The sequence below is a fragment of the Pristiophorus japonicus genome, chromosome 11, assembly GCF_044704955.1.
Source record: "Pristiophorus japonicus isolate sPriJap1 chromosome 11, sPriJap1.hap1, whole genome shotgun sequence".
NCBI classification, from domain to species: Eukaryota; Metazoa; Chordata; class Chondrichthyes; family Pristiophoridae; genus Pristiophorus; species Pristiophorus japonicus.
The window spans coordinates 24,285,196-24,308,224 of record NC_091987.1 but is presented as its reverse complement, the minus strand read 5'-3'; the positions used below and the strand labels follow the sequence as shown (position 1 = coordinate 24,308,224).

Sequence of the window (23,029 nt, the reverse complement as noted above, 5' to 3'; positions counted from 1 at the left end):
CGAAATCGAGGAAGACTTGCTTCCACTCCTAAAGTGAGTCCTTTGGTGGTTGAACAGTCCAATGCGAGAGCCACAGACCCTGTCACAGGTGGGACAGACATTAGTCGGGGGAAGGTGAGACTGATTTGCCATTCTTTCCGCTGCCTGCGCCTGACCTCTTCATGTTCGCGGCGTTGAGTTTCGAAGAGGTCAACGCCCGACTGGATGCACTTTCTCTACCTAGGGCGGTCTTGGGCCAGGGACTCCCAGGTGTCGGTGGGGATGTCGCACTTTATCAGGGAGGCTTTGAGGGTGTCCTTGTAACGTTTCCGCTGCCCACCTTTGGCTCGTTTGCCATGAAGTAGCTCCAAATAGAGGAATTGCTTCGGGAGCCTCGTATCTGGCATGCGAACTATGTGGCCTGCCCAGCGAAGCTGATCGAGTGTGGTCAGTGCTTCAGTACTGGGGATGTTAGCACGCCTGTCCTCCCAGGGGATTTGCAGGATCTTGCGGAGGCATCGTTGGTGATATATCTTGAGGTGTCTTCTGTACATCGTCCATGCCTCTGATCCATACAGGAGGGCAGGTATTACTACAGCCCTGTAGACCATGAGTTTGGTGGTAGATTTGAGGGCCTGGTCTTACATAGAAACATAGAAAATAGGTGCAGGAGTAGGCCATTCGACCCTTCGAGCCTGCACCACCATTCAATAAGATCATGGCTGATCATTCCCTCAGTACCCCTTTCCTGCTTTCTCTCCATACCCCTTGATCCCTTTAGCCGTAATGGCCATATCTAACTCTCTCTTGAATATATCCAATGAACTGGCATCAACAACTCTCTGCAGTAGGGAATTCCACAGGTTAACAACTCTGAGTGAAGAAGTTTCTCCTCATCTCAGTCCTAAATGGCCTACCCTTATCCTTAGACTATGTCCCCTGGTTCTGGACTTCCCCAGCATCGGGAACATTCTTCCTGCATCTAACCTGTCCAGTCCCGTCAGAATTTTATATGTTTCTATGAGATCCCCTCTCATCCTTCTGAACTCCAGTGAATACAGGCCCAGTCGATTCAGTCTCTCCTATGTCAGTCCTACCATCCCGGGAATCAGTCTGGTGAACCTTCGCTGCAATCCCTCAAAAGCAAGAACATCCTTCCTCACATTAGGAGACCAAAACTGAATACAATATTCCAGGTGAGGCCTCACCAAGGTCCTGTACAACTGCAGTAAGACCTCCCTGCTCATATACTCAAATCCCCTAGCTATGAAGGTCAATATAACATTTGCCTTCTTCACCGCCTGCTGTACCTGCATGACAACTTTCAATGACTGATGTACCATGACACCCAGGTCTCGCTGCACCTTCCCTTTTCCTAATCTGCCGCCATAATATTCTGCCTTCGTGTTTTTGCCGCGAAAGTGGATAACCTCACATATATCCACATTATACTGCATCTGCCATGCGTTTGCCCACTCACCTAACCTGTCCAAATCACCCTGCAGCCTCTTCGCGTCCTCCTCACAGCTCACACCGCCACCCAGCTTAGTGTCATCTGCAAACTTGGAGATATTACACTCAATTCCTTCATCTAAATCATTAATGTATATTGTAAATAGCTGGGGTCCCAGCACTGAGCACTGCGGCACCCCACTAGTCACTGCCTGCCATTCTGAGAAGGACCCGTTTATCCCGACTCTCTACTTCCTGTCTGCCAACCAGTTCTCTATCCACGTCAGTACATTACCTCCAATACCATGTGCTTTAATTTTGCAGGAGGTCATGTATCTGCGCCAACAACACCTCTCTGCCATACTTTAGCGCCTCAGCAGGGATTCCATCCGCACCCGTAGCCTTGTTATTGTTGAGCTGTTTTGGGCTGTTCAGCCACCCAAGGACTCATTTTTAGAGTGGAAGCAAGTCTTCCTCGGTTCCGAGGGACTGCCTATGATGATGATGCTCTTCTACATTCCTCATTGAACCAGGGTTGGTCGCCTGGTTTGATGGTAATGGTAGAGTGAGGGATATGCCAGGCCACGAGGTTACAGATTGTGCTGGAATACAATTCTGCTGCTGCCGATGGCCCACAGTGCGTCGTCAATGCCCAGTTTTGAGCTGCTGGATCTGTACTGAATCTATCCCATATAACACGGTGGTAATGCCACACAACATGATGGTGGGCTGTCCTCAGTGTGAAGCCGGGACTTCATCTCTGCAATGACTGTGTTACTTCCACCAATACTGTCATGGGCAGGTTCATCATAACTTTCTTGCCTTTGTACTCTATGCCTCTATTTATGAAGCCCAGGTTCCTCTAAGTCTTTTTAACCACTTTCTCAACCTGCCCCACCACCTTCAGCACATATACCCCCAGGTCTCTCTGTTCATGCACCCCCTTTAGGATTGTACCCTTTAGTTTATATTGCCTCTCCTCGTTCCTCCTACCAAAATGTATCACTTTGCACTTTACTGCATTAAATTTCATCTGCCACGTGTCTGCCCATTCCACCAGCTTACAGTCTCTCACTGTCCTCCTCACTGTTGACTACACTTCCAAATTTTGCGACATCTGCAAATTTTGAAATTGTGCCCTGTACATCCAAGTCATTAATATATATCAAGAAAAGCAGTGGTCCCAGTACCGACCCCTGGGAAACACCACCTTCCTCCAGTCTGAAAAACAAATGTTCCCCACTACTCTCTGTTCCCTGTCACTGAGCCAATTCCGTATCCATGCTGCCACTGTCCCTTTTATTCCATGGGCTTCAACTTTGCTGCCAAGCCTATTATGTGGCACTTTATCAAACACCTTTTGGAAATCCATGTACACCACGTCAACCGCATTGCCCTGATCAACCCTCTCTGTTACCTCATCAAAAAACTCAATCAAGTTCGTTAAACACGATTTGCCTTTCCTGAATTAATCCACACTTAGCTAAGTGACTGTTAATTTTGTCCCAGATTATCGTTTCTAAAAGCTTCTCCACTCCAGAGGTGAAACTAACTGGCCTGTAGTTGCTGGGTTTATCCTTGCACCCTTTTATGAACAATGGTGTAACATTTACAATTCTCCAGTTCTCTGACACCGTATCCAAAGAGGATTGGAAGATTCCAGCCAGTACCTCCGTGATTTCCACCCTTACTTCTCTCAGCATCCTAGGATGCATCCGTAGAAACATAGAAAATAGGTGCAGGAGTAGGCCATTCGGCCCTTCGAGCCTGCACCACCATTCAATGAGTTCATGCTGAACATGCAACTTCAGTACCCCATTCCTGCTTACTCGCCATACCCCTTGATCCCCCTAGTAGTAAGGACTTCATCTAACTCCCTTTTGAATATATTTAGTGAATTGGCCTCAACAACTTTCTGTGGTAGAGAATTCCACAGGTTCACCACTCTCTGGGTGAAGAAGTTTCTCCTCATCTCGGTCCTAAATGGCTTACCCCTTATCCTTAGACTATGTCCCCCTCGTTCTGGACTTCCCCAACATTGGGAACATTCTTCCTGCATCTAACCTGTCTAAACCCGTCAGAATTTTAAACGTTTCTATGAGATCCCCTCTCATTCTTTTGATCCAGTCTTTCTTGATATGTCAGTCCCGCCATCCCGGGAATCAGTCTGGTGAAGCTTCACTGCACTCCCTCAATAGCAAGAATGTCCTTCCTCAAGTTAGGAGACCAAAACTGTACACAATACTCCAGGTATGGGATCACCAAGGCCCTGTGCAACTGTAGTAACACCTCCCTGCCCCTGTACTCAAATCCCCTCGCTATGAAGGCCAACATGCCATTTGCTTTCTTAACCGCCTGCTGTACCTGCATGCCAACCTTCAATGACTGATGTACCATGACACCCAGGTCTTGTTGCACCTCCCCTTTTCCTAATCTGTCACCATTCAGATAATAGTCTGACTCTCTGTTTTTACCACCAAAGTGGATAACCTCACATTTATCCACATTATATTTCATCTTCCATGCATTTGCCCACTCACCTAACCTATCCAAGTCACTCTGCAGCCTCATAGCATCCTCCTCGCAGCTCACACTGCCACCCAACTTAGTGTCATCCGCAAATTTGGAGATACTACATTTAATCCCCTCGTCTAAATCATTAATGTACAATGTAAACAGCTGGGGCCCCAGCACAGAACCTTGCGGTACTATCACTGCTTGCCATTCTGAAAAGTACCCATTTACTCCTGCTCTTTGCTACCTGTCTGACAACCAGTTCTCAATCCACGTCAGCACACTACCCCCAATCCCATGTGCTTTAACTTTGCACATTAATCTCTTGTGTGGGACCGTGTTGAAAGCCTTCTGAAAGTCCAAATACACCACATCAACTGGTTCTCCCTTGTCCACTCTACTGGAAACATCCTCAAAAAATTCCAGAAGATTTGTCAAGCATGATTTCCCTTTCAAAAATCCATGCTGACTTGGACCTATCATGTCACCTCTTTCCAAATGTGCTGCTATGACATCCTTAAGAATTGATTCCATCATTTTACCCACTACCGATGTCAGGCTGACCGGTCTATAATTCCCTGTTTTCTCTCTCCCTCCTTTTTTAAAAAGTGGGGTTACATTGGCTACCCTCCACTCCATAGGAACTGATCCAGAGTCTATGGAATTTTGGGAAATGACTGTCAATGCATCCGCTATTTCCGAGGCCACCTCCTTAAGTACTCTGGGATGCAGTCCATCAGGCCCTGGGGATTTATCGGCCTTCAATCCCATCAATTCCCCAACACAATGTCCCAACTAATAAGGATTTCCCTCAGTTCCTCCTCCTTACTAGACCCTCTGACCCATTTTATATCCGGAAGGTTGTTTGTGTCCTCCTTAGTGAATACTGAACAAATTACTTGTTCAATTGGTCTGCCATTTCTTTGTTCCCCGTTATGACTTCCCCTGATTCTGACTGCAGGGGACCTACGTTTGTCTTTACTAACCTTTTTCTCTTTACATATCTATAGAAACTTTTGCAATCCGTCTTAATGTTCCCTGCAAGCTTCCTCTCGTACTCCATTTTCCTTGCCCTAATCAAACCCTTTGTCCTCCTCTGCTGAGTTCTAAATTTCTCCCAGTCCCCGGGTTCGCTGCTATTTCTGGCCAATTTGTATGCCACTTCCTTGGCTTTAATACTATCCCTGATTTCCCTTGATAGCCACGGTTGAGCCACCTTCCCTTTTTTATTTTTACGCCAGACAGGGATGTACAATTGTTGTAGTTCATCCATGCGGTCTCCAAATGTCTGCCATTGCCCATCCACTGTCAACCCCTTAAGTATCTTCGCCAATCTATCCTAGCCAATTCACGCCTCATACCTTCAAAGTTACCCTTCTTTAAGTTCTGGACCATGGTCTCTGAATTAACTGTTTTATTCTCCATCCTAATGTAGAATTGCACCATTTTATGGTCACTCTTCCCCAAGGGGCCTCGCACAAAGAGATTGCTAATTAATCCTTTCTCATTACACAACACCCAGTCTAAGATAGCTTCCCCCCTAGTTGGTTCCTCGACATATTGGTCTAGAAAACCTTCCCTTATGCACTCCAGGAAATCCTCCTCCACCGTATTGCTTCCAGTTTGGTTAGCACAATCTATATGCCTATTAAAGTCACCCATGATAACTGCTGCACCTTTATTGCATGCACCCCTAATTTCCTGTTTGATGCCCTCCCTAACATCATTACTGCAGCTCTACCCATATAGATTCCACATCATCCAAGCTAATGTCCTTCCTAACTATTGCATTAATAGTCGATAGACTGTTGGAAAATGATCACCAATGCATTCGCTATTTCCAAGGCCACCTCCTTAAGTACTCTGGGATGCAGACCATTAGGCTCCAGGGATTTATCGGTCTTCAATCCCATCAATTTCCCAAACACAATTTCCCACCTCATAAGTGTCTTCAAACACTCTTTTCCTCAGGCAGCCAAAGTTCCTCCTTCTCACTAGCCCCTCGGTCGCCTAGTATTTCCGGCAGGTTATTTGTGTCTTCCTTCGTGAAGACAAAACCAAAATATTTGTTCAATTGGTCTGCCATTTCTTTGTTCCCCATTATAAATTCACCTGAATCTGACTGCAAGGGACCTACGTTTATCACTAATCTTTTTCTCTTCGCATATCCCTAGAAGCTTTTGCAGTCAGTTTTTATGTTCCCAGCAAGCTTCCTCTCATACTCTATTTTCCCCCTCCTAATTAAATCCTTTGTCCTCCTCTGCTGTATTATAAAATTCTCCCAGTCCTTAGGTTTGCTGCTTTTTCTGCCCAATTTATATACCTCTTCCTCTGATTTAACACTATCCTTAATTTCCCTTGTTAGCTACAGTTGAGCCACCTTCCCTGTTTTATTTTTACTCCAGACAGGGATGGACAATTGTTGAAGTTCATCCATGTGATCTTTAAATGTTTGCCATTGCCTATCCACCATCAACCCTTTAAGTATCACTCGCCAGTCTATTCTAGCCAATTCACTCTCCATCTGAACAAAGAATTCTACCATATTATGGTCACTCTTCCGCAAGGGGCCTTGCACAACAAGATTGCTAATTAGTCCTTTCTCATGACATATTACCCAGTCTAGTATGGCCAGACCTCTAGTTGGTTCCTCGACATATTGGTCCAGAAAACCATCCCGAATACACTTCAGGAAATCCTCCTCCACCGCATTGCTACCAGTTTGGTTAGCCCAATCAATATGTAGATTAAAGTTGCCCATGATAACTGCTGTACCTTTATTGCACATATCCCTTATTTCTTGTTTGATGCTGTCCCCAACCTCACTACTACTGTTTGGTGGTCTGTACACAACTCCCACTAACAGTTTCTGCCCTTTGGTATTCCGCAGCTCCACCCATACCGATTCCATATCATCCAAGCTAATGTCCTTCCTTACTATTGCATTAATTTCCTCTTTAACCAGCAATGCCACCCTGCCTCCTTTTCCTCTCTGCCTATCCTTCCTAAATGTTGAATACCCCTGGATGTTGAGTTCCCAGCCTTGGTCACCCTGGAGCCATGTCTCCATGATGCCAATTACATCATATCCGTTAACTGCTATCGGCGCAGTTAATTCGTCCATCTTATTCCGAATACTCCTCGCATTGAGGCACAGAGCCTTCAGGGCTTGTCTTTTTAACACACTTTAGAATTTTGCTGCAATTTGGCCCATTTTGCTTTTTGCCTTTGGTTTCTCTGCCCTCCACTTTGACTTTTCTTCTTTCTATCTTTTGCTTCTGTCCCCATTCTACTTCCCTCTGTCTCCCTGGCATAGGTTCCCATCCCCCTGCCATATTAGTTTAACCCCTCCCCAACAGCACTAGCAAACACTTCCCCAGGACATTGGTTCCAGTCCTGCCCAGGTGCAGACCATCCGGTTTGTACTGGTCCCACCTCCCTCAGAACCGGTTTCCATGTCCCAGGAATTTGAATCCCTCCCTTCTGCACCACTCCTCAAGCCATGTATTCATCTGAGCTATCCTGCGATTCCTCTGACTAGCACGTGGCACTGGTAGCAATCCTGAGATTACTACCTTTGAGGTCCTACTTTTTAATTTAGCTCCTAGCTCCCTAAATTCGTCATGTTGTTTTTTACCTATATCGTTGGTACCTACGTGCACCACGACAACTGGCTATTCACCCTCCCTCTTCAAAATGTCCTGCACCTGCTCCGAGACATCCTTGACCCTTGCACCAGGGAGGCAACATACCATCCTGGAGTCTCAGTTGTGGCCGCAGAAACACCTATCTATTTCCCTTACAATCGAATCCTCTACCACTATAGCTCTTCACTCTTTTTCCTGCCCTCCTGTGCAGCAGAGCCGCCCGCAGTGCCAGTTCTGGTGACATCGATTTTAAGAACAGACAGCCTTTCCAGTAGCCCTTCTTATCAATTTTTGTCCCATGCAGTATGTCAACTGCAACCACGTCTCTGTAATGGCAATCAGATCATATCCATTTATTTCTAATTGTGCCGTCAACTCATCCACCTCGTTACGTATGCTGCGTGCATTTAGATATAGAGCTGTTAATTTTGTCTTGTCCCTTCCTGTCACACTCTGGTTATCATTACTCCTATTGCTACCCTGTACTTTTGCCTTCTCTTTTCTCTTTTTAAATTTCCGTTCACCTGATCCCTCCCTCCACCCCCCACTATCTAGTTTAAAGCCCTATCTACAGCCCAAGTTATTCGATTCGACAGGACACTGGCCCCAGCATGGTTCAAGTGAAGCCCGTCCCAACTGAACAGCTCTCTCCCGTCTCAGTACTGGTGGCAGTGCCCCATGAATTGAAATCCATTTCTCCCACACCAATCTTTGACCAAATCACAGTACATAACAGGAGAGACTGCTTGTTGAGTCAGGTGGCAGTAATACAATCATGAGTCTTGAAACTTGAACCTCATCTAAACTCTGCAACAGATAGCTGCCATGCAGTTCTTGGAGGGTTCTCTGGGCAGCTGATATACAAAAACGAATACCTGTTAAGAGTGAGATAATGACAATGGCATTTCTACTCACCAAAAAAGCAAAGGCGTCTGCCACCATCAGCATGTAAAAGACGTTGTTCCAGCCGGTAGGGGAGATGAGGCCTGCTAACAGAGGTCCTAAAGCAGCACCTACACGCAGAGCAAGGCACAGAACAAAAATCCATCAGTCCCTGGAACAGGGCTGCAGAATATCAAACAGGATCTTCAAAAACTTACTGACCAGAGATACCCAGTAACATTCAGAGATCCCAGACTGTCCAGGACCGCGAGATCCCAGCAGGACAAATGGATATTATTTACCCTGAACGTGTTTGCAGTTTCCCATTCTAGTGTGTATTAACTTACATCATCCAAATTCAGATTATTTGCCATTCATTAGCCTGTTTTAATATTTACATTTACAGCCATGTGTGTACCACCAGCAGCATTACCCGAGGGGCCGTGGAGGGGAATGGACAGAATAATATCAACACAAAATGCCTAAAGCTCTAGTCAGAAGTGTAATACATATTGCAACACTGGGAACGGTAGCATAGTGGTTATGTTACTAGATGATAATTCAGAGGCCTGCACTAATGATCCAGGGACACGAGTTCAAATCCTGTCACAAAAACCCATCTGGTTCACTATTGTCCTTTAGGGAAGGAAATCTGTCGCCCTTACCTGGTCTGGCCTAGATGTGACTCCAGACCCACAGCAATGTGGTTGAATCCTAACTGCCCTCTGAAGTGGCCCAGCAAGACACTCAGTTGCACCAAACCTCTGCGACAAAATCACCGAGGAACCTTCACCACATGCACTGCAGCAGTTCAAGGCGGCGGCTCACCACCACCTTCTCGATGGCAATTAGGGACGGGCAATAAATCCCGGACTTGCCAGTGACGCCCACATCCCGGAACAGATTTTTTTTATTTTTTAAAAAGACCCTTTATATGTAGACGTGTTTCCTAATTTCAATCCAGAAATGTTTAGACTATGCTCCAGAGTCCGAGAATCCCCAATCAGCAGAAATAGTTCTCTCTATCGGTTCCCCTTAATATCTTGAAAACTTCGATCAAATCCTCCCTTACCCTTCTAAGTTCTAGAAAACATAACCATACTGATTTATTTTTATTTGTTCATGGGATGTGGGCATCGCTGGCAAGGCCAGCATTTATTGCCCATCCCTAATTGCCCTCGAGAAGGTGGTGGTGAGCCGCCTTCTTGAACTGCTGTAGTCCGTGTGGTGAAGGTGCTCCCACAGTGCTGTTAGGAGGAAGTTCCAGGATTTTGACCCAGCGACGATGAAGGAACGGCCGATATATTTCCAAGTCAGGATGGTGTGTGACTTGGAGGGGAACGTGGAGGTGGTGGTGTTCCCATGCGCCTGCTGCCCTTGTCCTTCTAGGTGGTAGAGGTCGCGGGTTTGGGAGGTGCTGCTGAAGAAGCCGTGGCAAGTTGCTGCAGTGCATCTTGTAGATGGTACACACCGCAGGCACGGTGCGCCGGTGGTGGAGGGAGTGAATGTTGAAGGCGGTGGATGGCGTGCCAATCAAGTGGGCTGCTTTGTGCTGGATGGTGTCGAGCTTCTCGAGTGTTGTTGGAGCTGCACTCATCCAGGCAAGTGGAGAGTATTCCATCACACTCCTGACTTGTGCCTTGTAGATGGTGGAAAGGCTTTGGGGAGTCAGGAGTGAGACACTCGCCACAGAATACCCAGCCTCTGACCTGCTCTTGTTGCCACATTATTTATGTGGCTGGTCCAGTTAAGTTTATGGTCAATGGTGACCCCCAGGATGTTGACGGTGGGGGATTCGGCGATGGTAACGCCATTGATTATCAAGAGGAGGTGGTTAGACTCTCACTTGTTGGAGATAGTCATTGCCTGGCACTTGTGTAGTGCGAATGTTACTTGCCACTTATCAGCCCAAACTTGAATGTCGTCCAGGTCTTGCTGCATATGGGCATGGACTGCTTCATTATCTGAGGAGTTGCGAATGGAATGAACACTGTGCAATCATCAGCGAACATCCCCACTTCTGACCTTCTGATGGAGGGAAGGTCATTGAGGAAGCAGCTGAAGATGGTTAGGCCTAGGACACTGCCCTGAAGAACTCCTGCAGCGATGTCCTGAGGCTGAGATGATTGATCTCCAACAACCACAACCATCTTCCTTTGTGCTAGGTATGACTCCAACCAGTGGAGAGTTTCCCCGATTCCCATTGACTTCAGTTTTACTTGGGTTTCTTGATGCCACATTCGGACACATGCTGCCTTCACGTTGGAAAATGTTGGAGTCCATTATTAAAGAAGCAGTAGCAGGACATTTGGAAAAGCATAATTCAGTCAGGCAGAGTCAACATGGATTTATGAAGGGGAAGTCATGTTTGACAAATTTGCTGGAGTTCTTTAAGGATACAACGAACAGGTTGGATAAAGGGGAACCAGTAGATGTGGTTTATTTGGACTTCCAGAAGGCATTTGACAAGGTGCCACATAAAAGGTTACTGCACAAGATAAAAGTTCACAGGGTTGGGGGTAATGTATTAACATGGATAAAGGATTGGCTAACTAACAGAAAAGAGAGAGTCGGGAAAAATAGTTCATTCTCTGGTCGGCAATCAGAAACTAGTGGGGTGCTGCAGGGATCAGTGCTGGGACCCCATCTATTTACAATCTATAATAATGACTTGGAAGAAGGGACCGAGTGTAACGTAGCCAAGTTTGCTGACGATACAAAGATAGGAGGAAAAGCAATGTGTGAGGAGGACACAAAAAATCTGCAAAAGGACATAGACAGGCTAAGTGAGTGGGAAAAAATTTTGCAGATGGAATATAATGTCGGAAAGTGTGAGGTTATGCACTTTTGCAGAAAAAAAAAAATCGAAGAGCAAGTTATTTAAATGGAGAAAAATTGCAAAGTGCTGCCACACCTGGAATACTGCGTACAGTTTTGGTTTCCATATTTAAAAAAGGATATACTTGCTTTGGAGGCAGTTCAAAGAAGGTTCACTAGGTTGATTCCGGAGATGAGGAGGTTGACTTATGTGGATAGGTTGAGTAGGTTGGGCCTCTACTCATTGGAATTCAGAAGAATGAGAGGTGATCTTATTGAAACATATAAGATTATGAGGAGGCTTGACAAGGTGGATGCAGAGAGGATGTTTCCACTGATGGGGGAGACTAGAACTAGGGGACATAATCTTAGAATAAGGGGCCGCCCATTTAATACTGAGATGAGGAGGAATTTTTTCTCTCAGAGGGTTGTAAATCTGTGGAATTCGCTGTCGCAGAGAGCTGTGGAAGCTGTGGGTCATTGAATAAATTTAAGACAGAGATAAGGGAATAAGGGGTTATGGGGAACGGGCAGGGAAGTGGATCCGAGTCCATGATCGGATCAGCTATGATCGTATTAAATGGTGGAACAAGCTCGAGGGGCCATATGGCCTACTCTTGCTCCTATTTCTTATGTTCTCATTGATGTCAAGGCAGTCACTCTCACCTAACCTCTGGAATTCAGTCCATGTTTGGACCAAGGCTGTAATGAGGTCTGGAACCAAATGGTCCTGGCGAAACCCATACTGAGCATCAGGGAGAAGATTATTGGTAAGTAAGTGCTGCTTGCTAGGCCATTTCAGAGGGCAGTTAAGAGTCAAGCTGTGGGTCACATATACGCCAGACCAAGAAAGAATGGCAGATTTCCTTCCCTAAAGGATATTAGTGAACCAAATGGGTTTTTGCAACAATCTGGTAGTTTCGTGGTCATCATTACTGACACCAGCTTCTTATTTCAGATTTATTCAATTAACTGAATTTAAATATGCAACTGCCATGTTAACCTGCGAGGTTAACGAACGCCTCATGACTCTTCGACTCACTCTATCCTGGAACCAATGCACCACAGTCATCAGTGCGTATACCCCAACACTCGATGCAACGGATGAAACCAAAGAGGGGTTTTATTCCAACCTCGAAACATCCCTGTCCCGCGTCCCCACGGATGACAAACTGATCCTCCTCGGTGACTTCAACGCCAGGGTTGACAAAGACACAGCCCTCTGGGGAGGCATGATTGGCAGTGAGGGGTTAGGGAAAGCCAACTCCAGCGGTATCCTACTCCTGATAAGATGCCTAGAACATGAACTTCTCATCAACAACCTGTTCCGACAGAGGGACAAATACAAGGCATCGTGGCAACACCCTCACTCCAAACACTGGCACCTGCTCGACTATGTCATCATCCAAGCAAGGGATCGCAAGGATGTGCGCATCACCCGCGCCATAACAGGAGCTGATGACTGCTGGACAGACCACCGCCTAATCCGATCCATCATCAACATTAACATAGCTCCAAAGCAGAGGGGACAGCAGAAGCAGTGCCGCAAAAAAGTCACTTCTGGGGCACTAAAGACCCAGCTAAGAATGCCCTATACAGCCAGCGCCTCACAGCTAACCTGGAGTGCCTTGATGACCCAGAGATGCTGAATGCCCACAGCGCTTGGTCTGCCCTCCAGGCCTCCATAACCAGTCTCTGTGAAGAGACACTTGGTCACTCAACCAGAACACACCAGGACTGGTTTGACGAGAATGATCAGGAGATCCAAGAACTAATAGATCGCAAGCACAGAGCATTTCTGAACCTCAAGCAACAACCCAACTCGGGAGCAGCAAAGCAACATTAGAGGTGGCTCAACACTGAGATCCAACAAAAAACCCGGTACCTAAAGAACAGGTGGTGGATGGGGAAAGCACAGGAGATACAACAACTGGCCGACAGCCATGATGTGCAAGGATTCTTCATCGCTGTCAGAGTCACCTATGGTCCAAACTCCCAAGGCCCCACCCCACTGCTGGCCAAGAATGGGGAAACACTCATCAAGGACACCAAGGCTGTCAGGGCCCACTGGAAGGAGCACTTCGAAGATCTCCTCAATCGAGACTCTACCTTTGACTCGCGTGTTCTCGACTCCATCCCGCAGCATGCGACCCGCCACCAACTCAGTGAAACCCCAACGTTGCACAAGGTAGGAAAAGCCATAAGATAGCTCAAGAACAACAAGGCTACGGGAGCGGATGGCATCCCTGCTGGGGCGCTAAAGAATGGCAGAGAGGCGTTGTTAACGCAGATACATGACCTCATCTCTCTCATCTGGAGGGAGGAGAGCATGCCGAGAGATCTCAGAGATGCAGTGATCGTGACCATCTTTAAAAGAGGGGACAAGTCTAATTGCGGCAATTACAGGGGAATCTCCCTGCTATCAGCCACTGGGAAAGCTGTCGCTAGAGTTCTCCTCAATCGTCTTCTTCCTGTGCCAGAGGAGCTCCTCCCGAGTCACAGTGCGGATTTCGTCCCCTACGAGGCACAACGGACATGATCTTTGCAGCGCAACAGCTGCAGGAAAAATGCAGAGAGCAGCGCCAGCCCTTATACATGGCCTTTTGAGACGTTACAAAGGTCTTTGACACTGTCAACCATGAGGGCTTATGGAGCGTCTTCCTCCTTTTCGGATGCCCCTAAAAGTTTGTCAACATCCTTCGCCTGCTCCACGATGACATGCAGGCCGCGATCCTTACCAACGGATCCATTACAGACCAATTCATGTCTGGACCGGGGTCAAACAGGGCTGCGTCATCGCTCCAACCCTCTTCTCAAACTTCCTCACTGCCATGCTCCATCTCACAGTCAACAAGCTCCCCGCTGGAGTTGAACTAAACTACAGAACCAGTGGGAAGCTGCTTAACCTTCGCTGCCTCCAGGCCAGGTCCAAGATCACCCCAATGCTGCAGTACGCGGACGACGCCTGCATCTGCGCACATTCTGAGGCTGAACTCTAGGATATAGTCGACGTATGTACTGAGGCATATGAAAGCATGGGCCTTACATAGAAACATAGAAAATAAGTGCAGGAGTAGGCCATTCGTCCCTTCGAGCCTGCACCGCCATTCAATAAGATCATGGCTGATCATTCACTTCAGTATCCCTTTCCTGCTTTCTCTCCATAACCCCTTGATCCCTTTAGCTGTAAGGGCCATATCTAACTCCCTCTTAAATATATCCAATGAACTGGCATCAACAACTCTCTGCGATAGGGAATTCCACAGGTTAACAACTCTGAGTGAAGAAGTTTCTCCTCATCTCAGTCCCAAATGGCCTACCCCTTATCCTTAGACAGCGTCTCCTGGTTCTGGACTTCCCCAACATCGGGAACATTCTTCCCGCATCTAACCTGTCCAATCCCGTCAGAATTTTATATGTTTCTATGAGATTCCCTCTCATCCTTCTAAATTCCAGTGAATACAGGCCCAGTTGATCCAGTCTCTCCTCATATGTCAGTCCTGCCATCCCAGGAATCAGTCTGATGAACCTTCGCTGCACTCCCTCAATAGCAAGAACATCCTTCCTCAGATTAGGAGACCAAAACTGAACACAATATTCCAGGTGAGGCCTCACCAAGGCCATGTACAACTGCAGTAAGACCACTCTGCTCCTATACTCAAATCCCCTAGCTATGAAGGCCAACATACCATTTGCCTTCTTCACCGCCTGCTGTACCTGCGTGCCAACTTTCAATGACTGATTTACCATGACACCCAGGTCTCGTTGCACCTCCCCTTTTCCTAATCTGCCGCCATTCAGATAATATTCTGCCTTCATGTTTTTGCCCCCAAAGTGGATAACCTCAGATTTATCCACATTATACTGCATCTGCCATGCATTTGCCCATTCACCTAACCAGTCCAAGTCACCCTGCAGCCTCTGAGCGTCCCCCTCACAGCTCACACCGCCACCCAGTTTAGTGTCATCTGCAAACTTGGAGATATTACACTCAATTCCTTCATCTAAATCATTAATGTATATTGTAAATAAGCTGGGGTCCCAGCACTGAGCCCTGCGGCACCCCACTAGTCACCTCAAGTCGCTGGAGATATATCACCAACGATGGCTCTGCAAGATCCTACAAATCCCCTGGGAGGACAGACGCACCAACATCAGTGTCCTCGACCAGGCCAACATCCCCAGCATTGAAGCACTGACCACACTCAATCAGCTCCGTTGGGCAGGCCACACAGTTCGCATGCCAGACACGAGACTCCCAAAGCAAGTGCTCTATGCGGAGCTCCTTCATGGCAAACGAGCCAAAGGTGGGCAGCGGAAACGTTACAAGGACACTCTCAAAGCCTCCCTGATAAAGTGCGACAATCCCACTGACACCTGGAAGTCTCTGGCCAAAGACCACCCTAAGTGGAGAAAGTGCATCCGGGAGGGCGCTGAGCATCTAGAGTATCATCGCTGAGAGCATACAGAAATCAAGCGCAGGCAGCAGAAGGAGCGTGTGGCAAACCTGTCCCACCCACCCCTTCCCTCAACCACTGTTTGTCCCACCTGTGACAGAATCTGTGGCTCTCGTATTGGACTGTTCAGCCACAAAAGAACTCGGATTCCGAGGGATTGCCTAGGATGATGATGAAAACTGCCATGGTGGGATTTGAACTCATATCTCCGGATCATTAGTGCATGCCTCTGGATTACTGGTTCAGTAACAGAACCACTGTGCTACCATTCCCGGGAAGTTTGTTGAAGGAAGAAATACGACGCACAGTCTGTTCACTTGGTGGAAAATGAAATCCAAGCCAGAATAGATGAGATTTTCAGCAACTTGAAATGCTGACCAGCAAAGAACCTTCAAACAGCAGAACGCCAAACTCCAAGTGGATGAACTGAAGTAAGGCTAGAAATTCTTTAATTCGTTCATGAGGTGTGGGTAATCACTGGCCGGCATTTATTGCCCATCCATAATTGCCCTCGAGAAGGTGGCAGTGAGCCGCCGCCTTGAACCGCAGAGGCCAGTTAAGAGTCAACCACATTGCTGTGGGTCTGGAGTCACATATAGGCCAGATCAGGTAAGGATGGCAGATTTCCTTCCCTAAAGGAAATTGGTAAATTAGTGACTGGGTAATGAAAGGACATTGCCGGGAATGGAGAATCTGAGCTATGAGGACAAATTGAATAGGCTGGCTGGGTTTGTTTTCCTTGGAACAGAGGAGGTTGAGAGGATACCTCATTGAGGTGTATAAAATTATGAGGGGCCTAGATATAGTGGATAGAAAATGCCTATTTCTCTTAGCAGAGTGGTCAACCACCAGGGGGCATAAATGTAAAGTAATTGGCAGAAGGTTTAGATGGGATTTGAGGGGAAATTTCTTCACGCAGAGGATTGTGGGGTCTGGAAATCACTGAGTGAAAGGGTGGTAGAGGCAGAAACCCTCACATTTAAAAAGTACTTGGATGTGCACCTGGAGTGCTGTAACCTGCAGAGTTACGGACCTAGAGCTGGAAAGTGGGATTAGGCTGGATAGCTCTTGGTCGGCCGGTACGAACACGTGCTATAAACCTCTTTGAACCAGATGGGTTTTTACGACAATCTTGGCCATCATTACTGATACTAGTCCAGATTTATTTTATTGAGGAGACTCTGGCCACAATCTTCCAATCCTCCTTAGATATGGAAGTGGTAGCAGTGGACTAGAGGATTGGTTGTTTTTTTAGACTGTGTGGAAGTGGGCAGTGGTGTCCCCAGGGGTCAGTATCAGGACCACTGCTCTTTTTGATCTATGTTAATCACCTGGACCTGGGCAAAATTTCAAAGTTTGCAGACGACACAAAGCTTGGAAGTTCAGTCAACAGTGAGGAGGCTAGTAAGAGATTTCAGGAGGACAGAGACAGACTGCTGAAATGGGCGGATACATGGTAAATGCAATTTAATGCAGAGAAGTGTGAAGTGATGCATTTTGGTAGGAAGAATGGGCAGAGGCAATATAAACTAAAGGATATATTTTTAAAGGGGAGGTGGGGGGTTCAAAGAAAGAAAAGACTTATATAAAGTCTTTCACGACCACTGGATGTCTCAAAGCACTTTACAGCCAATGAAGAACTTTACAACAGTGACAACACTTCAAATGTAAGAAACGCAGCAGCCAATTTGGGCACAGCAAGCTCCCACAAACAACAATGTGTTAATGACCAGATCATCTGTTTTTAGTGGTGTTGGTTGAGGGATAGATATTGGCCAATACACCGAGGTAACTCCCCTGCTCTTCTTCGAAATAGCGCCATGGGATCCTTTACGTCCACCTGAGAGAGCAGACCGGGCCTCGGTTTAACATCCGAAAGACGTTAACCAGGAAGAGAGAGATTAGCGATGGCCCACAGCACCTGATGTATTGAGCTGCTGGATCTGTTTTGAATCTATCCCAGTGAGCATGGTGGTAGTGCACACAACACGATGGAGGGTGTCCTCAGTGTGAACACTCAAGTTGGTCTCCACACTGACTGTACAATGGTCACTCTACCAATACTGTCATGGACAGATGCATTTGCGTTCGGTAATTGGTGAGGACAAGGTAAAGTAGGTTATTCCCTCGTGCTTATTCTCTCCTTACTCATTAATTACCAGCAAGCTAATACAATCAGTTGCTATGTACTTCAGTTAAGATGGCAGGGCTTCTCTTTCAAGTTCACACACATGAATGCCCTAGTGCAATCGGTCTGCTGTGCTCAGGTGTTGCGATACTCGAGAGAGAATTGAGTTCTGTCTAAGGGACTGCTTGCCCATGGAATCTCTGAGCAATGATGCCTTAGGGGTCAAGAGAAACAGGATTAGCCCCAGTCTGCATTTAGGGGACATTCTAGGATTAGTCACTATATTTCAATTCACGCCTATTCCCATCACCACCTGTCCATGAAGAAATCAGTGGATTATTTCAGTTAACTGACCAGAGTATCTATAGTCAGGCCAAGGAGAGTGGTGATGTGTTGTAATATGGTCATTTAACACAGTGCAGTTTTCCAGACACCTACCGACGGAGCCAGTCCCATCAATGATTGCGGTCACAGTGGACAGGGCTTTGGAATTTCCCGACAAGCTCTTGTGTGTGCCCTGAAATCAGAAATCATTCAGGAATTAAACAACAGAATCCCCACAGACAGCCTTCAGGGTGATCAATCCTCTCCAATACAAGCACTCAAAGTCCAGTGCAATCCTACAGCCCTGCTAAATTCAGGCAAACAGGAACTCCCAAAAACTTCCCTTATATATAAACCAGTAACAAACCGTACATTACATGCAAAATAATAGGTACCAGGGAGTGAGTTAAAGGATTCAGGTGAATTATACAACAACAACTTGTATATATACAGGGCATTTAACATCGAAAAATATCACAAGGCTCTTCACGGAAGCATAATCAGACAACAATGGATGATGAACCAAGAAGGGGATATTCGGAGGGGTTACTAAAAGCTTGGTCTTAAAGAAGGAGCTGGAGGGAGAGAGGCAGAGCGGTTTAGGGAGAGAATTCTAGAGCATAGGGCCTATTTGGCTGAAGGCAAGGCCTAAATGGTGGATTGAAGGGACTGGGCCACGAGCAGAGTTGGAGGAACGCCCCCAATCCTACAACCCTCCAAGAACTCTGCGTTCCTCTTGCCCATCGCCCACTTCGTAGGCCCCACCTTTGGCGGCCGTGCCTTCAGCCGTCTGGACTCTAAACTCTGGAATTCGCTCCCCAAACCTCTGCACCTCTCTCTCCTCATTTAAGACCCTCTTTAAAGCTGACCTCTGGCCAAGTGTTTGGTCACCTGTTCCAACGTCTCCTTCTTTAGGTCAGTGTCAATTTTTGTCGGATTATGGGCCTCTGAAGCAGCCAAAGACATTAATGCTGTTGTTGCTGCAGTGAAAAGGTTCATAGTACTCACCAAATCAGCAGACACTGCAGTGGTGATTAGTGCATATGGTCCGTTCACTAAAGCTCCGCAGCCAATTAGCATAACTGTGAAACAAAATTGAGGCAGGAAATCTTAGTCAGTGTAACTGCGAGATGGGAAACCAAACAGGAGTGAGGTACTGTGGAGGTTGCAGTAAGCACGAAGGCCCATGAAGGCGTGGATCAGAGCGCTCGGTGAAAGGTGGCACTCACAGCAGGATGAAGGCTGAGTCTGTGTTTTATTGTTGCACTTTTACTGTGGCTTTTAGTTATTTCAAAAAATACCACTTTCAAAATGGAAGCGGCACATTTATTGAAAAAGGAAGTGTGCACGAGTCGAGTTGATTGCAGACTCGACGATGAAACAAGCTATGCTTATATTGGGCCCAAGTTTCCACAAGAAAAAAAACGGGCGCCCCTCCGAGCTGGGCACCCGTTTTTCGCGCCTAAAACGGCGCCTAAAAAATTCCTCGGTATTCTCCACCTACTTACAGGTCCTCTGGCCCTCGGCGCAGCCGGCACGAGCTGTGGGGGGGGGGGGGGCGGAGCCAGGTCCCTGCGCTGAAAACAGTGCCGGGACCTCTGCACATGCGCGCTACAGTGGGCACGCAAGTGCAGTAGCTCCAGGCGCCGAACTGTGTGGGAGGGGCCCGAAGCACGCAGCCCCTAGCCCTGGTCGAATGGCCTCACTGGGGCTGCGTGAAGGCGGCTCCTCCCACGGCCAGCTCCTGCTCCCCGCCCCCGACAAGACCCGACACCCGCTCCCCCCCCCGCCACCGACCAGACCCGACCCGACACCCGCCCCCCCCGCCCCGACCCGAGACCCGACACCCGCCCCCCCCGCCCCGACCCGAGACCCGACACCCGCTCCCCCCCCGCCAACCCGACCCGACACCCGCTCCCCCCCCGCCCCGACCCGACCCGACACCCGCTCCCCCCCGCCCCGACCCGACCCGACACCCGCTCCCCCCCCGCCCCGACCCGACCCGACACCCGCTCCCCCCCCGCCCCGACACCCGCTCCCCCCCCGCCCCGACCCGACACCCGCTCCCCCCCCGCCCCGACACCCGCTCCCCCCCCCCGCCCCGACACCCGCTCCCCCCCCGCCCCGACCCGAGACTCGACACCCGCCCCCCCCCCGACACCCGCTCCCCCCCCCCCGCCCCGACACCCGCTCCCCCCCCGCCCCGACCCGACCCGACACCCGCTCCCCCCCCGCCCCGACCCGACCCGACACCCGCTCCCCCCCCGCCCCGACCCGACACCCGCTCCCCCCCCCCGCCCCGACCCGAGACTCGACACCCGCCCCCCCCAGCCCCGACCCGACACCCGCTCCCCCCCGGCCCGACCCGAGACTCGACACCCGCTCCCCCCCCCCCCCCGCCGACCAGACCCGACCCGACACCCGCTCCCCCCCCGCCCCGACCCGAGACTCGACACCCGCTCCCCCCCCCCCCGCCGACCAGACCCGACCCGACACCCGCTCCCCCCCCGCCCCGACCCGAGACTCGACACCCGCTCCCCCCCCCCCCCGCCGACCAGACCCGACCCGACACCCGCTCCCCCCCGGCCCGACCCGAGACTCGACACCCGCTCCCCCCCCCCCCCCGCCGACCAGACCCGACCCGACACCCGCTCCCCCCCCGCCCCGACCCGAGACTCGACACCCGCTCCCCCCCCCCCCCGCCGACCAGACCCGACCCGACACCCGCTCCCCCCCCGCCCCGACCCGAGACTCGACACCCGCTCCCCCCCCCCCCCCCGCCGACCAGACCCGACCCGACACCCGCTCCCCCGCCGACCCGACCCAACACCCGCCCCCCCCCCGCCCCGACCCGAGACTTGACACCCGCTCCCCCCCCCCCCCCCCCCCGCCGACCAGACCCGACCCGACACCCGCTCACCCCCCCCCGCCCCGACACCCGCTCCCCCCCCGCCCCGACCCGAGACTCGACACCCGCTCCCCCCCCCCCCCGCCGACCAGACCCGACCCGACACCCGCTCCCCCCCCCCCGCCCCGACACCCGCTCCCCCCCCGCCCCGACCCGAGACTCGACACCCGCTCCCCCCCCCCCCCCGCCGACCAGACCCGACCCGACACCCGCTCCCCCGCCGACCCGACCCAACACCCGCCCCCCCCCCGCCCCGACCCGAGACTCGACACCCGCTCCCCCCCCCCGCCGACCAGACACCCGCCCCCCCCCCGCCGACCAGACACCTGCTCCCCCCCCCCCCGCCGACCAGACCCAACCCGACATCCGCTCCCCCCCGCCCCCCCCCGCCGACCAGACCCAACCCGACATCCGCTCCCCCCCGCCGACCAGACCCGACTCAACACTCGCTCCCCCCCCCCCCCGACCCAACACCCGCCCCCCCGCCCCGACACCCGCTCCCCCGCCGACCCGACCCGACACCCGCTCCCCCCCCCCGCCGACCAGACACCCGCCCCCCCCCCCGCCGACCAGACACCCGCTCCCCCCCCCCGCCGACCCGACCCGACACCCGCTCCCCCCCCCCCGCCCCGACCCGAGACTCGACACCCGCTCCCCCCCCCCGCCGACCAGACACCCGCCCCCCCCCCCGCCGACCAGACACCCGCTCCCCCCCCCCCGCCGACCAGACCCAACCTGACATCCGCTCCCCCCGCCCCCCCCCCCCCCGGCCGACCAGACCCGACCCGACACTCGCTCCCCCCCCCCCCGCCGACCCGACCCAACACCCGCCCCCCCCCGCCCCGACCCGAGACCCGACACCCGCTCCCCCGCCGACCCGACCCGACACCCGCTCCCCCCCAGGTAGGAAGATGGTTTATTTAATCTTTTCTTGGCTTATAAATGTTTATTCAGGTTGGATTTATTTGTATAATATTTGTAGAAGTATAAATAAGGATTTATTGTCGAATTTAATGAGTTCCCCCCCCTCCCCCCCACCTCGTTCTGGACGCCTAATTTGTAACCTGCGCCTGATTTTTTAATGTGTAGAACAGGTTTTTTCAGTTCGACAAAAATCTTCACTGGCTCCATTCTACTTTAGTTTGGAGTACGTTTTCACTGTGGAAACTTTCAAATCAGGCGTCAGTGGCCGGACACGCCCCCTTTTGAAGAAAAAATTCTGTTCTAAACTAGAACTGCAGAAAAAAAAATGTGGAGAATTGCGATTTCTAAAATAGTCCGTTCTCCACCAGTTGCTCCTAAAAATCAGGCGCGAATCATGTGGAAACTTGGGCCCATTGTGTTGTTTATTCTCGGGATGTGGGAGACACTGGCAAAGTGCCATTTATTGCCCATCCCTAGTTGCCCTCAGAAGGTGGCAATGGGCCTTCTTGTTGAACCCCTGCAGTCCCTAGGGTGATGGAGAGAGACTGGGAATTCCAGGATATTTACCCATGTGCTGAAGGAATGGTGATATATGTCATGTTAGGATGGTGTGTGATTTGGAATGGAACCTGGAGGTGATGGTGTCCCCATGATCTTGCTGCTCCGGAATTCAGATCTTTTGTCTGTGTTTGGACCAAGACTGTAATGAGGTCTGGAGCAGAGTGGTCCTGGTGGAACCCAGACTGAGCATCGGTGAGCAGGTTATTGGTGAGTAAGTGCCGCTTGATAGCACTGTCGATAACACCTTCCATCACTTTGCTGATGATTGAGAGTAGACCGATGGGGCGGTAATTGGGCGGATTGGATTTGTCCTGCTTTTTGTGGACAGGATATACCTGGGCAGTTTTCCACATTGTCGGGTAGATGCCAATGTTGCAGCTGTACTGGAACAGCTTGGCTAGAGGTGCAGCTAGTTCTGGAGCACAAGTCTTCAGCA

At 50.2% G+C, this 23,029-nt stretch overlaps 1 protein-coding gene across 3 annotated transcripts in view; it reads right to left on the bottom strand.

Annotated features, from left to right (window-relative positions):
* slc37a1 (solute carrier family 37 member 1) overlaps nucleotides 1–23,029 on the bottom strand; it is a 161,241-nt gene that overhangs the window by 7,209 nt on the left and 131,003 nt on the right. For all 3 annotated transcript variants that reach the window (XM_070893262.1, XM_070893263.1, XM_070893264.1), the window contains exons 17-19: nucleotides 19,209–19,282; nucleotides 18,315–18,393; nucleotides 8,508–8,605 (exon numbers count right to left, since the gene is read on the bottom strand). In XM_070893262.1, the coding sequence (XP_070749363.1) occupies nucleotides 8,508–8,605; nucleotides 18,315–18,393; nucleotides 19,209–19,282 (251 nt within the window). The remainder of the gene's footprint in view (nucleotides 1–8,507; nucleotides 8,606–18,314; nucleotides 18,394–19,208; nucleotides 19,283–23,029) is intronic.